At 35.9% G+C, this 14,991-nt stretch overlaps 2 protein-coding genes and 1 long non-coding RNA gene across 5 annotated transcripts in view; 1 reads left to right on the forward strand and 2 right to left on the reverse strand.

Moving 5' to 3' along the window:
- Positions 1 to 182: 182 nt before the first annotated feature.
- LOC100370095 (uncharacterized) lies at positions 183 to 5,903 on the forward strand. Its single transcript, XM_002732310.4, has 4 exons — positions 183 to 324; positions 738 to 956; positions 3,368 to 3,449; positions 5,571 to 5,903. Exons 1-4 carry the CDS (start codon positions 309 to 311, stop codon positions 5,770 to 5,772), a joined length of 519 nt encoding a protein of 172 aa, XP_002732356.1. The 5' UTR covers positions 183 to 308; the 3' UTR covers positions 5,773 to 5,903.
- LOC102802515 (uncharacterized) overlaps positions 4,460 to 14,991 on the reverse strand; it is a 494,330-nt gene continuing 483,798 nt past the window's right edge. For 2 of the 3 annotated variants that reach the window (XR_014930440.1, XR_014930439.1), the window contains exon 3: positions 4,460 to 4,633. This is a non-coding gene — a long non-coding RNA (uncharacterized LOC102802515). Of the gene's footprint in view, positions 4,634 to 5,121; positions 5,455 to 14,991 lie in introns of those variants that run through there. The other variant, XR_014930441.1, reaches the window with a different exon arrangement.
- On the reverse strand, positions 5,989 to 9,810 carry LOC102807210 (small integral membrane protein 7-like). Its single transcript, XM_006813482.3, has 5 exons — positions 9,644 to 9,810; positions 8,996 to 9,037; positions 8,037 to 8,095; positions 7,258 to 7,348; positions 5,989 to 7,142 (listed from the first exon to the last, which is right to left on the reverse strand). The coding sequence occupies exons 1-5, from the start codon at positions 9,667 to 9,669 to the stop codon at positions 7,127 to 7,129; spliced, it is 234 nt and encodes a 77-aa protein (XP_006813545.1). The 5' UTR covers positions 9,670 to 9,810; the 3' UTR covers positions 5,989 to 7,126.

Genomic DNA, 14,991 nt, shown 5'->3' on the forward strand with positions numbered 1-14,991 from the left:
CAATTTCCCACAATTCACCCGAAAGCATGCGTTTTTATGTATTTTTTCGAGTACTGTGTCATGTCATGTGTTTTTAGTACTTATTTGAGAATAATTCGAAATTAAAATTCAATCCGTGAGTTTAATGAGAACATAATTTGTTTTTTAACTTTTCATATTGATATTATTTTGATGCACTGTGGGAAATTTCTCAATCAGTTGAAAATAAGGTAAATCAAAAAAAAAAAGTGTGTTTCGGTCTCTGGCTGGTGTCGTCTTATTTTTCTTCTGCCTTTGTATACATTTTGATGTGAAATTAGTCTGCTGCCATGAATGATGGTTTGGGTAAGATAACATCTTCTTGTATGGTGGGATTACCTTTATTAATACGATTCAGTCATAACTTGTTTTCACTGACCTGAAAAGTGTAATATTCTGCCAACTCCGTCCGGGGGAGGCTGTAATCGTACTCCTTGCCGGGCCCTTTGAACTAGATGGGGCAGGAATCATCTAATATTTAATATTCATATTTAATAGTTATAATAATAGTTTACATTGTAATTGTGATGAGAACTTTTCCAAACAGTTGCTAACCAAGATATGGCGATGTATTCAAAAGTTAATTGTCTGTTTTTTGTTACATGTATGGTTTTTAACTTTATTGTCATAATACTATTGTAAATTCATTGATTTTGGAATAACGTTATTTCTGACCGGTCTGAAGTTGAAGCATATTCAATGATATTTTTTGTTGACAGGAATGCTAGGTGTGCTGCCAAAGGCTAAAGATGCACGTGTAGCATGCAAGAAGTGTGGTTATCCAGGTCATCTGACGTTCCAATGTCGCAACTTTGTACGTGCAGATCCCAGAAAGGATATCACTTTGGATGTTAGCAGTACGAGTAGTGAAGAAAGTGATTCTGAATTAGACTCGTTGTTGGAATCTTCGTCATCCTCTTCATCAGAGGACAGAAAAGGTGATAAAAAAAAGAGTCCAGTCCTTACTTCTAGGGGCAAGCACTTTCTTTTGATTTCTAAAATGTCCTTGTGTCAGAGGTCAGCATAATATATTATGCTAGCATACTCATCCGACTCATGCCAATGCGCCCACCCCCCACTTTTGGAACATTTCTATTTTCAGGTTCTTATTTGGCTAAGCACCCATTCCCTCCAAAATGCCCAAACTTGGACTTTCCATGGAGGTAGAACCTAGTTTTTGATCATTGTTTGAATTTTCCAAATACCGGTAATCAAATTTATTTAATACAGCGTGGATATTAAGATATCAACTGTTGTAAATATCAGGCAAATGCATTAGACTGGTAAACGTGCCTAAAACGCATGATTTTTGAAGCTGAGTTTCTTGGGTGCTAAGTGGACAGATGTGGTAATAATGTTGTTTGATGGCTAGCCTACAATAGAAACGCTGATGAATCATAATTTTTTGGCATATTTTAGAAGATGATTTAAATAGTGACAGGGAAGAAACAAGTGCGTTGAATTCTGATAAACGCATTCTTCACCAGTTGCCAAGTATGCACATGTACATATGGCAATATATACTGTGACGTTAAATGCGGGGGGCCTTTATGGGGCTACACCGTATTCAGGATCGGGGAGCTTGTCTTTAATACCGGTCTAATAGTCTTTGTCTTTGGTAGCGTGCTTATCTTATAAGTTTCCTCCCTCTCAGCTCATCCGCTGTCACGGGGTGGGGATCGTTTGGTGAATGTATATCACCACAACTGAGACTGTGCAGAGAAAGAAATATACCAGTAACGATTATAACAAATCAACACAACACAATATATACGGTTTCCTGTACTTTAATAAACAAATAACAGGGATGCTGGTCACTGGAACCAGCAAGGAGGGGGATACACTATAAAATAAAATAAATTAGAGACTTGATCGATGCTGCAGGGAACACTCCACTCTCCATTGGACAGCAATGTGCAATGTTGCGTTCCTTCGTATCTGGCACACTGGCGAAGCAGCTGCACTACAATTTAAACTCGTGCTCTGTGTCCAGGGAGTATCGGCAACTGCACTGCTATCTGCTGCTACTGGTAGCACTGGTACAACGGGAGTAGTTCAGGCAGTGAGCTTCAGTGGTTCCTGTTGATCAGCAGGGATTACTGCACAGCACGTCTGCATATGTACCCCTGTATAGGGTACAGCTCACTGGAGTCAGGAATCAGCATCACAAGATGTTACAGGATCAAGTCAGGTCACCTTCCTGACTAAAGATTTTCCCTTATGTCTCAACTTAAATACCCGAGCTAATTTATGGCCATGCAAATAATAAATGTATATAACGAAATGATTGGTTATCTCGAAATAGCCGACAAATCAGTGTACAGAGGATGCCAATTTTGGTAGTGGAATAAACCACTCTTAATCCAAGCTCTACCAATTTATAGTAGGAGACTCGGGTCAATGATGTCATATCTATTTTCATTGCCAACAACACTGGGCTCAGCACATTCCAAGGTATTTCACAATCACCATGTCACTGTCTGAGACATACCATTATGCCACAGGGAGAGACAGGATGTATGTATCTCAATTTCTGCTGACAACACAACCCAGTGACTGTATCAGCAGTCTTAAAAATAAACATGTGCAATGGGTTGTTGCAAATTATACAAACATGTGCGCTTTTCATTCACACAGCCAGGGCTCTGTACTTTTAACTTACAATTTATGTCACAATACATTTTCTGCAGGCAGATATACATGGGAGACTATGACTATGTACTTTTCATGTTAATATGAATAAATTATGGAGGTTACTTGTAAACCAAATTTGAATTAGTAGTTTCCCTCTGTGTTTTTGATTTGATCAATGTTACTTAACAAAATAATCATCAAAATCAGGTCTTGGAATTTTGATTTTGAGAAACAGTTCAAACAGTCAAACTTTTCAGATTCAATTTCATGGATGTGTTTGTGATCTTGTGGCCATAACTCAAACAGCTTCAATCAGTATGCAAATTAAATTAACTGTCATAAGTACGTTACTCAGCCTGCATGTAAATGTAAAGTGGGTTGTTTACTCACAACAATATTTTTGAGAAATAAATAAAATTACACACCGAATGTATTGCGCACAGTAAATTTGCACCAACGATAACAAAAATAAAGAATACAATCTTACTATATGTTACATAATCAAATTAAGAAGATAATTTACATTCTACCATGCAATACGATAGGAATTTTCAACACAAGGCAATCATTTTGTTTTGTGTCTTCCACATCTAGAGACGGTAAGCTGGAACATTACATCTTGAAAATTCAATATACTTGACATTACATTACACATGTTCAGGGCAATTTAGACTTGAGAATTATCATTTCAACTATGTTTGTATTATTATTGTAGCTGCCAAGAAAAAGAAGAAGAAACACAAAAAGGAGCAGAAAAGATCATCCAGTAGAAAACGTGAAAAGAAATCTAGAAAAAGGTATTGCATACTCTCATTGTGAGAATCCGCAGATCTTATTAGTATTGGTGTATAATAATTACCTAATTTGCATAATGATTAATCAATTTTCTGCTCAAGTACCAATCATCACATTTCAATGAAACTTTGTACATGGATGCTCTAGGGCAATAGACAGACCTGTTTCGTTTTGGTTTAAATCAGTGCCTATTAATTACCTAATTTGCATAATAAATCATAATGTTTAGTGTTTTTTTTTTGGTACATTGATGGTCAGTACTTGCATTTTTTCAATGAATCTTAGTATGTAAATATACCAAGACAATGCAACTACCGGGGTAATGTTTTTTTTTTATACATCCATAATAATTACCTTATCTACAAATAAGAATTAATCATCACATTATAATGAAACTTGGTATATATTTGCCCTGGAACAATACAAAACCTTAATTAGTTTGGGGATGCATAATAATTAAAAATAAAACAATTATTGTATTTCAAGGTATATAAGGTATATAAGTGCCTGGGAACAATGCTTTAGTTTTGGATTGAAATTTGAGCATACTAATTGCATAATCATCACATTTCATTGAATATGATTCATAGTTGCCAAGCTTCTTGTTTGAAAAGATAAATTTTGAATTATTTTTGAATATGTCTCCAGTACTCTCAGCACACAAGAGTTTTTTTCTAAGCTGTCTTTGATTCAAATGCAATCTGATTAAAATCTGATGTAGTGTACGGGCTTTAATTATTTTGGCTATAAACTTGTTTTAATTTTTTTTTTTTTACTTTTGTTATTAATGCCCTTTTATTTTATTATTTTACTTTGATTTTGATTTTTTTTAATTCCGCCCTACCTACATCTGAACCGACGCCTATGTAAGTCCCGTTCAAATCTCGCGTAAGTAACAGCCAATCACAGTCCCCCTTTTATACAGGCTGTCGGTTGCTTACTTTTCAGTGTATACGGGCAATTCTTCTGTACATTTATATTTTGCCCACTTGAATAAACCATTAATAGAAAATTGCTAGTATATTTTTATTTGCAAAAGAAATTCCACAGCATTTTACAATTTTTGTCATTTCATTGAATATTTTTTTCACTTCCAACAAATGTGTACACTTCCAGATACATCTTCGCCAGCCAAGGTTCGTTCATTCAGTCATCGCTTCAATTTTACATCACTGAGCATAATTATCTAGAATGGAAGCAAAAAAAAAGTAAATCGTAATGATTAGAACACTGTAAACAGCTATAGTAAACAATGCAAACTGATTTTAAATTGTATAGCGGTCACCGGCCCACGGCATCGACGCAGAAAATTGGAGCAAAACAATATTTCCTGATCAATTGCGATGTGTTCCAAATAAAAAATATTTTATTCCAGTCCAAATCAGCTCAATTACTTTAATAAAGAGTTATTGTATAATGTACAAAATGTTGATACAATTTGATGAATATTTACGGCTTCAATATCGTAGACGATTTTGGCCCGATCGTCAACAAAACATCACCCGTCTCCAGGGCAGGCGACTGGAAAAAGACACTGGTGTTCGGTCGAACCGGTGGAAACAAAATCGTCACTCCCAGAATAACTATGCAAAATAACGATCTAAAGTCGAACCATTCGAGCCACAATATTAACATAAAAATGACTTTCGTTGCATTTGACAATGATAAACTTACCGAAAAGCCGTGTTTTTCTCGGTCGGTATAATCCGCCATTTTATTTGAGTGTGTTGCCATCAGACTCTGCCCGGTGACGCCATCATGTGCGCTATAGAAGGAGGTCTGTGATTCGTTGACTAAAATCGTCGATAGTGGGTCTCGTTGAAATCTCGTTACATAGGCATCGGTTCAGATGTAGGTAGGGCGGAATTAAAAAAAATCACAAAATCAAAATCAAAGTAAAATAATAAAATAAAAGGGCATTAATAACAAAAGTAATAAAAAATAAAATTAAAATAAGTTTATAGCCAAAATAATTAAAGCCCGTACACTACATCAGATTTTAATCAGATTGATTCAAATGTAAATTTACTTCAACTCATTCTACAAGTAAGAACACTGAGGGCAATAATTGCAAAATCTATTCATGATAAATCAATCTACATCTGACAACTTTTTCATTGCAGACATGTATCCAGTTCCTCTGAGAGTGATACTGACGATAATGACAGTGCAGATCAACATCGGAAACATAAACGACGAAAGAAACACAAATCCAATCATGACAAACATAAGAAGACTAAACATAAAAAGAAGGAAAAGAAAAAACACCATCATAAATCGAAGAAGACAAAAAGAAGATATTCTAGTAGTGAAAGCAGTGATTAACAATAAGTCTGATGTTTTTAGAAAAAAAAAAACTTTTTATTTGCATAAACAGGATTAAATACAACACCCATTCATGTATGAAATGTACATTTTTACAAATTTAATTAAATATTGTTTTTTACAAAATCAAATCTGGTATATGATTATTCTCTAAGACAAGCAGAAGCACATTGTTTGATGGTTACACCTCATAACGTTCCATCTGGTTGGTTCATAACGACAATGACTCATCCGCGCATTGTTGCGATTCTAATGTTATTCTTTCGGCTTCTAATAGAGCAAACCCGGTATTAGACCCAGTCCCAATAATGTACAAGTCTTGCATTTAATTTACTCAACTCATAAACCATTTTTTATAACCACAAGTAATTGTAAGTGAAACGAATGTGGGTTGGTCAGGTGATTGGAAATGTTAAAATATGGTCACACTTAATTGCGTTTGTATGTTACATGATGCAGCCAGTATGTTACAACCCCAACTGGTCTAAGAAATTTAGGAAGAATTGTGTATGCAAAAATGGGTGATTGGCCCAGTAGGCTTCCTCAATACAGATAGGCAAGGATTTTGAATAAATCCAGTTTACTGAAAAAGTTCTCCATACATGGGAAATAAACTCCACCAGTTACCAATTAAAACATGCTAAACAATTCTTTGATACATGTAATATGATTATCGAATGTGTAGAATGCTACTCAAAAAGTAAATGTCATTTTCTTATCACATATGACTGACAAAGATGAAGACAATGAAATAAAAATTTGGGGTCACCATACTCTGTTCAGAGAAAATCAATAGAAAGAATTGAGTGAGAATACTATGCTTTGTTTTAGAGCATTTTACTTGTTTCCTATGTTGGATATATCAAAAAATATGTCAGTGACATATGTTGTAGTATCTTGTACTTGTTCAATATTAATAAATTGATATTTTTAGTATGTTTTAATGACAAAATGTGTTTTCCGCTAAATTTTCTTTGATGCATATTATTTGAGTGTTTTACCCCCCCCCCCCCAAAAAATATATTTACACTGATTAAACATGTACACATGATACTGTTAAATACTATCTAAAAGGTTAATTATAGTCAGATTTTAACACAATATAATGCCAGTGTTACATGCACTAAAATATGTACACATGTCGAGTAGCATCTTAAAACATAAACTGTATTCTTTTAACACATTGAAGGACATTTCTGTTTATGGGCAACACTGCTTTGATGACCAAAATGGCTATGTACATGTACATTGTATGATGTTTGTAAACACCTCCCCCTCTCCAATGAATAGTCGTGTATTCCTCATTGATGTGCAGTCATAACAGATGCAGGTTAAAACTATTTATCACTTGGTGCTATGAACCAAATAATCTGAAATAGAAATATATAAATAATAAATATCAGATCAAATTACAGTTACCGGTAATTGAAAAAACCAAAACAATGGCAACATTAATACAATGTACTGAAAGCTATTCATACTTACACAATCATCAGAAATATTATAACAATGTTCCAAATACCAATAAATATTCTAAAATATCGAAGATTTAATAGAAATTCCCTTATTTTATCACCTGAAAAAATAAAAACAGTAATTTGAAAAGAATGGTTACAGTACTGCAAACTTAAAAATTATTATACAGAAATTAGTTCAGTAAATATTTGCATGTATTTGTCAGCACCAAAGTTATCAAACATTTCAACAAAGCTTTTCTATAAGTGTGCCCTCTAGTGGTTATATGATGCAAATGAGAGAAAGGCCATATTTCAGCAATATCTTGGAAATTATACACGCAAGACAAATCAAAATTTGAGCGAGACTTTCAAGTTTAAAAGTTTTTTCAAGGTGGAGCTATGTTACAGCACATTCTATGTTGCTAAGAGGTGCACCACTATATCATGTATTTCTATGGGCTCTGCGCAAGCTGCTGTGAAATGCCAGTTGAAATTTAAATATGTTCCCTCATGTAGGGATAATCTTGTTAGCCAAAAGTATAGTTTCTTGAGAGTTTTTGACTGTTGTTTTCATTGATTGTAGTTGCCAGGTAATGAAAATACCGGATATTCGCTCCTGAGAGTACAAAAAAAGTTTTGCATAGATCAGGGATGACAGCAACAAATATTTTGCCTAATGTGAATTTTTCTTATGCAATACAGACAAAGTGAAAATCTGTAACATATTTGCATGTGTTTTGAGATAGCCAAGTCTCTCTTTCAACCAATGTATACTATTGTTGTACTACCGGCATAAACAAGACATACCAGTAGTAGGTTCTTGTGATTCCACTTCAAACGAGTCTGTATCTCCATGCTTCTTTTTTCTACAAACATGAAATAAAAATACATTCACAATGATGAGACTTTAACAATGGAAACACTTTAGTGTGAGAATGGTGCAAAGTACACACAAAGACTGTTCAGTGAGAATAACGACTGAAATATATGACTGTGTAGTACTGTGTGAGTGCATGATACATTGCATTATTACTCATAATAACAATGTTGTACATTTTCCCAATCAAAAGATTGGTGCAGGACGCCCAGAATGAGTGCTTGGTGAAAATTATTGAAACTTTGTTTTCAAAATCATCTTCTAAAATACCACATGATAGCATTTAGATACTAATATGGTTGTATGCAGATACCCTGTGTAATACCACCAAATTATGACATGCTATAAGGCCAAAAACAAACAAACTTGTGTTGCCCTCAATTTGGAAAATTGGGTCGGTCAGTAGTATTTTTTAAAATTTTTTTATTTAAACTCGTAAATTCGTCGGTCGCTGAGGGCAACAGAACAATTTTTTTTTGGCCCAACTTAAAGGAATACAGTGACAGATGTATACAAACATTACGATATATTATAAAGTACTTTATTATCACTAGTATTTATTATTTCTGCTATTTTTGCTGGAGGGATGAATCAATAAAAACATCTTTTTTTCCTTATTGTTTACATTCAACTCATCAAAAATTAGTGAAAATACCTTTTTCGAAACCTTTTTCAACAGTCGAAACCTGCTTAACATACAATGCTTTTCATGCCTGACAACTGGGGCGTTGACAAACAAATCATGTTATGCAGGTTAGAGGGACAAGAGTTGCATGTTACACATGGTTACTCTAACATGAGTAACCAACAGAGAGAAAAGTAAAACCTGGAAATATGACGACTCCTGCCCATAGATCATGATGGATGAATGATTGATACATATACTTACAACTTAAAATTAAGTATTGCCCCTGCATTTACTAGAAGAGTTCTGCAAAATAAAGATGATTTATAATTAATATTACATTTATATTACTTTATTTATTAAAGGGGCACTTCCAGTTAAGCCTAATCTCACAAATTTACTTTCTGGATTAAAATTACAATGGATAACAAAAGATAGATTAACTTTGTAAATAACATAAACAATAGTGTCTCATGATTCTTTGGTCCAATCCCTGGGCTTGGAAGGTTCTGAGAAACACTTCTAAAGGGGAGCGCTAATGGTTACAAAAATAAATGAAAGAAATAAACAAAACTAGTCATGATATCAAGGCAAGTTGAAACTCCGCATTTCACTGTTACCAGTTGCCTTTACTGTCAAAGTAACAACCCCAATTTTTTTTAAAAACCACCATCGCCATCGCCACGAAGACGGATTGAACCAAAACAATACGTTTACGTGACTACACAGTCGTTATTTCATGATAACAATGTTTGACATTGTAGAACTGTTAACACTAGCAGTCATCAGTACAAGGACATTATTAACGTCTGCATTATTAGGTCCTTACATTTTGTGTCAACCGTCAACGTGTCAATCGTACCGTATAATAAACCGTGGTTTACACAACTCACATAATTACGATATACTTACCCGAATATTATAAGGTCTGATATCATGTTGTCTGTGTCTTTGACAGCAGATGAAGTAATCAACTTGTCAGTTAAACGATAATTATATTTTCCGTATCCGAATGTAAAATTATACCTCTGAGTGAACAACACAACCCAGTTTTACCACGACGCCATTTTATTCTCGTATAATCACCGATGGTGGCGCTATAACATCAATGCCCCAGAGACCGACCGTCTGTGTCGGAGCGTACAAAACTGTGATCACAAGAACACAAAATTACAAGACGGCTATTTATTTAACGACACACACTCACTCGAGAGAATGAAAATGTTTATAAATAGAAAAAAGGTAATGAATACGAATTTAGGTTGATTAAATTGAAAATCATTAATTCCACACACAGTAGGTAGCAGAATAGTTTTTTGGGCACTTTTCACATTTTTTTTTGAAAATCACACGAATAGCTCCCTAAGGCATGCTACATACATTGGTGTATTTATTTTATTGAAAAAAAATATCTTGTACAAGTAAACTGATTTTTTTCTTGTGTGCAAACAAATGGCCAAGTTTTTGTTTATCCAGTGTACACCCAACTAGTGCATCTCATTAATATGCATGATTTACAAACATAACTGAACTGAGGGTAAATAGTTTTAAGTTGGGCCACTTTCTTTATTTGCTATTTACAAACAACTGATAAGACATCTGTTTGTAGTTTACACACAGCTGGTAAGATGTGTGCACTGCTGCCTTTCTAGACAGGAAGTACAGCAAAGACAAAACAATCGCTTTTGAACAACAAATTTTGAATAAACAAAAAAGTACATGAATGTACCACTTCAATGTAATTATATGTTAACAGAATAAAAACTTACAATAAATTTCTGTAACATTTTTTCTTGGCTTTGTCATTGAAAGGTGTCTGAACACGGGGTTAATGCAGTTACATTGGGAGGGGGGTCCCTTTTACAAAATATGGTTGCAAACCATAAAATACGGCCATCTGTGGTGGCTATGCATTGCATGAAAATTCTGATAACAGGCCACAAACTACATGTAAAGGTTGATCAATGATAAGAATATGCTGGGACCTGGTTTATATAATCCATTTTTCAGAGGAGTTTTCACCAAGTAGGCATACTTGCATGCTTAGGTTTTTCTAAATTCGTAAATTATGTTACATGTAATAAATCTGTCTGATAAATACTTGGTTGTTTTATCTAATGTACTCATGCGAACAAAATGCACGGGAACGAAATAGTAGCGTCCCCCCCCCCGGGCCGACGTCTTGACATCGGATATGGGCCAGTGTTTCACGCAAGGCAAGGGTTGACTTTTTCGTACGACTTCGGTAAAAAATAAAAGTATCATCTAAAATCTAGGTAGTTTTTATAGATGATAACAGTGAGTCAGGTTACAATTAAATTTTGAAGAGATTCATCTACAAGTATAAGACCCGAGGTTGCTGCGACGGTAAAACTCTGTTTTGCGGGATTTGATTTTTAATAGCACAGGAAATGCTACATGCCGGCATACATCACTGGGTCACATTTTACAATTATTCTATTCACACCAATTAAAAAACAGGGCAGCTTCCTTCATTAATGTGCAAAATATGCAAAGAAGAAGAGGGTTATCAGTAATTCTTTAGTTTAGTTGTCATTCACTAATTATGGACGAGATGGTAAGCACGCGGAAATTAAACTTTTAGTAATGAATTAAAAAATTTCTACTTTCGACGCATTAATATTGAAACAGCCATTTTTATCTAGAATATATAGCCTAACAAAATTCTGGTAAAACTGCCATTGATCTTTTTGGCAAATTTCACAACTTATATCTAAATCGGTTATTTTGACAATTTATAATTATTATCTTTCTTATTTTACGTTATTTTGTATTTTTACATCTATTTCAATATTTGCATTTTATTGTCTGGTTGATGCAATTCTATAAATAGTAATAACTCGATTATTGAGCTACTTAGATTTTTTCAGTGAAGGAGATTAATCATATTGATATATCTACAGTGTTCAGATCAATAATATACACATACCTTCGGTCGAAATGATAACAGCTGTGTACCAAGTAAACAACTGGGTGGACCATGCAAATTACATTTCCCATGACGTACTGGTGCAGTCTCTGGGATTGCGGAGCCGCGCTTTAAACTTGCTGTTTCTGATTCGCTTTATTGCACTATTTACCTGTATGCTGTGCTACGCGCCGAGGCGTAGTTTTGAAATAAACCATGCGAATGCTAATTTCAAATTTGTTTTGAAAAATTGAAAAAGGGTGATCTCCATGAGAAATAACAAATTATTTTATGAGGCGGATTTATTATTATAGGGAGGGATTTGTGGTTCGGTCTTTTGAGAGGTCAATGCCCGCGGAAAGAGTATGAAACAATATCTCCCCTTTCTTTCACGAGCGTGAAGTAAGCCTCAGATTGAGCCTCATATTCAAAACCTAGCCTCAGATTCAAAACATAGCCCAAGATTCAAAACCTAGCCACAAATTCAAAACCTAGCCTCAGATTCAAATATGATAAGAAAATTGCGCTATAATCAAATATGCTATAATACTTTTCCAAGACATTATCTAAATAGATTAAAATAAGATGGTAGTTTGATAATTTATTGTTACGGTATTTGTTAAGATATGTATTGAACAAAATAATTTGCTTTGTGCGTTTTTATAGTGTAGGACTACCTATGATGATCGATGCTGAGAATTCATTTACCAAATATCGTGATGGTAAGAGACAGGATTCTGAATCTGTCATAAGAGGCTAAGGGGGGTCTGATAGCGGTGGTGGTCCGATGGGACTAGGGGAACTGATAGCGGTGGTGGTCCGATGGGACTAGGTGGTCTTATAGCGGTGGTGGTCTTATGGGACTAGGGGGTCTGATAGCGGTTGTGGTCTGATGGAACTAGGGGGTCTGATAGCGGTGGTGGTCTGATGGGCCTAAGGGGTCTGATAGCGGTTGTGGTCTGATGGGACTAGGGGGTCTGATAGCGGTGGTGGTCCGATGGGACTAGGGGGTCTGATAGCGGTGTTGGTTTTATGGGACTAGGGGGTCTGATAGCGGTTGTGGTCTGATGGGACTAGGGGGTCTGATAGCGGTGGTGGTCAGATGGGACTAGGGGGGCTGATAGCGGTGGTGGTCCGATGGGACTAGGGGGTCTGATAGCGGTGGTGGTCCGATGGGACTAGGGGGTCTGATAGCGGTGGTGGTCCGATGGGACTAGGGGGTCTGATAGCGGTGGTGGTCCGATGGGACTAGGGGAACTGATAGCGGTGGTGGTCCGATGGGACTAGGGGGTCTGATAGCGGTGGTGGTCTTATGGGACTAGGGGGTCTGATAGCGGTTGTGGTCTGATGGGACTAGGGGGTCTGATAGCGGTGGTGGTCCGATGGGACTAGGGGGTCTGATAGCGATGTTGGTTTTATGGGACTAGGGGGTCTGATAGCGGTGGTGGTCTTATGGGACTAAGGGGTCTGATTGCGGTTGTGGTCTGATGGGACTAGGGGGTCTGATAGCGGTGGTGGTCTGATGGGCCTAGGGGGTCTGATAGCTGTGGTGGTCTGATGGGACTAGGGGGTTGGCACCATTTAACTCCGCTGTAAAAAAACAGTGTAACAGATAGTGTGGTTATGCAATGGAAATAGACATGGGGCTGAATGCTGTTAACTGGTCACGGGATTGAAATCACACGTTACGAATATCAATCCGAGTGATATACGCCATGATCTGTAGATATATTCGAATATCCAGTATTATGTAAATATAATTTTGTGTGTGATATTTAGACCTCGGTAGAGATTTAATTATAATATATTGATATCATAATTTCTGGCCAATATCTCAAACTTAAATTGAGGAGTTAAATATATAGCCATGTACTATGTAACTGTAGTACAAACTACGTCACATGATCCGTGACTGTCCAGACGTGGGGTTCCAAACCAATTATCTGTCGGTCATTGTAGTTAATCGTTTCTGAATTGTTCACACGTAGAAGACATCATCAACTACATCATATTACACCTGGGCGTAGTACAGTGATTCAGAAAAACATTCTGCGTCGACCACCTATCGGATGGGATCATGGGAACGATAATACACGTTAGCCATGCGTGTTGTTTCTGTCTGTCCATTATCAAACACATGTATGTTCGTCGCAGAAAGTAGCAGACTTCCGTCGGATGATTGGTTCCTATCTCTCAAGTCAGCCCCTGGCTCCTGGTCTGTTGCATATAGGCAAAAATGAATAGACACTTTTTTTTAAATCTTCACATCAATATTCCAAAGTGGATACGATTACAATAAAGATTTTATTTATTTATTATTCAGACAATAATTTTTATGTGTAATATATTTATTGCGTTCTACTGGACATGAAAATCGGCGTTAAAATCAATAGCTCACGAAAAATCCGGCGTGACGTAAAAGAAAAAGCATATTATTTTATACAAACGAAATAAAAAACAAAACTACCCCAGAAGTATGTTTAACTTTAAACATTCGTTTATAATCGATTCATGTTCGGGTCTCACCAGTCGGGGTTTGGGCGTAAAACAATCCAAATATATAGCCGCGGATTAAATGCCTCATAACACATACCAGCCGGCCGTATATCATAATACTAGTTGGGAATTCCCCCACAATGCCATATTGTTATAATAGCAATATTGATAATATTTATTGAACTACAACAACCAATGTATATATCGGTATACAATAAGCGGAGATTGTCAAGAAAACAATTCATTGTCACATTTCAAAATTTCGAATTCAAAATGTCAAACAAGTAAAATAAAAAACGAATTGGATTAATCAGCTGAGTTTTGAGAATTGTCAATATTAATAAACAGATATACATATATCTATAAAACCAAATGAACATCTTACATCACATTCATTTATTTCCTGTGGCTTTCGGTAATGTAGAAGATCTAGGTCGAGCGCCTCCTTCTTTTACAGTAGACTTATCCACATTTTTGACTTGCAAATTCGGCAAACTTCGATTACTGGTCACCGAGTCACCTTCTTTTAACAGTTTATTTTCCCGTTCTGTTTCGTCTCGCTTTTCGTCATGCCCTTTCTGTTCAGTAGCGGTAAAATCAATTTCATCATCATTTTGTTTATCTTCATTCTCGATGTTGTTTGTGAGCTCTACCTCTTCTTCTTCTGTTACCCACACATCTTCGTATTTTATCATGATTCCTCTACCGTCTTCTTTCAGATGAATCCGGGGAACTTGTTTCTTCTTTGTGACTGTTCTGGTTCGAGTAATTGACACAAGATTCTTTATGGCGGGCTCGGTTTTTGACCTGTGAATATCCTTGCTTGATTTTTCAC

This window comes from Saccoglossus kowalevskii, chromosome 9 (assembly GCF_978046115.1).
Source record: "Saccoglossus kowalevskii chromosome 9, keSacKowa6.1, whole genome shotgun sequence".
In the NCBI taxonomy this organism is placed as follows: Eukaryota; Metazoa; Hemichordata; class Enteropneusta; family Harrimaniidae; genus Saccoglossus; species Saccoglossus kowalevskii.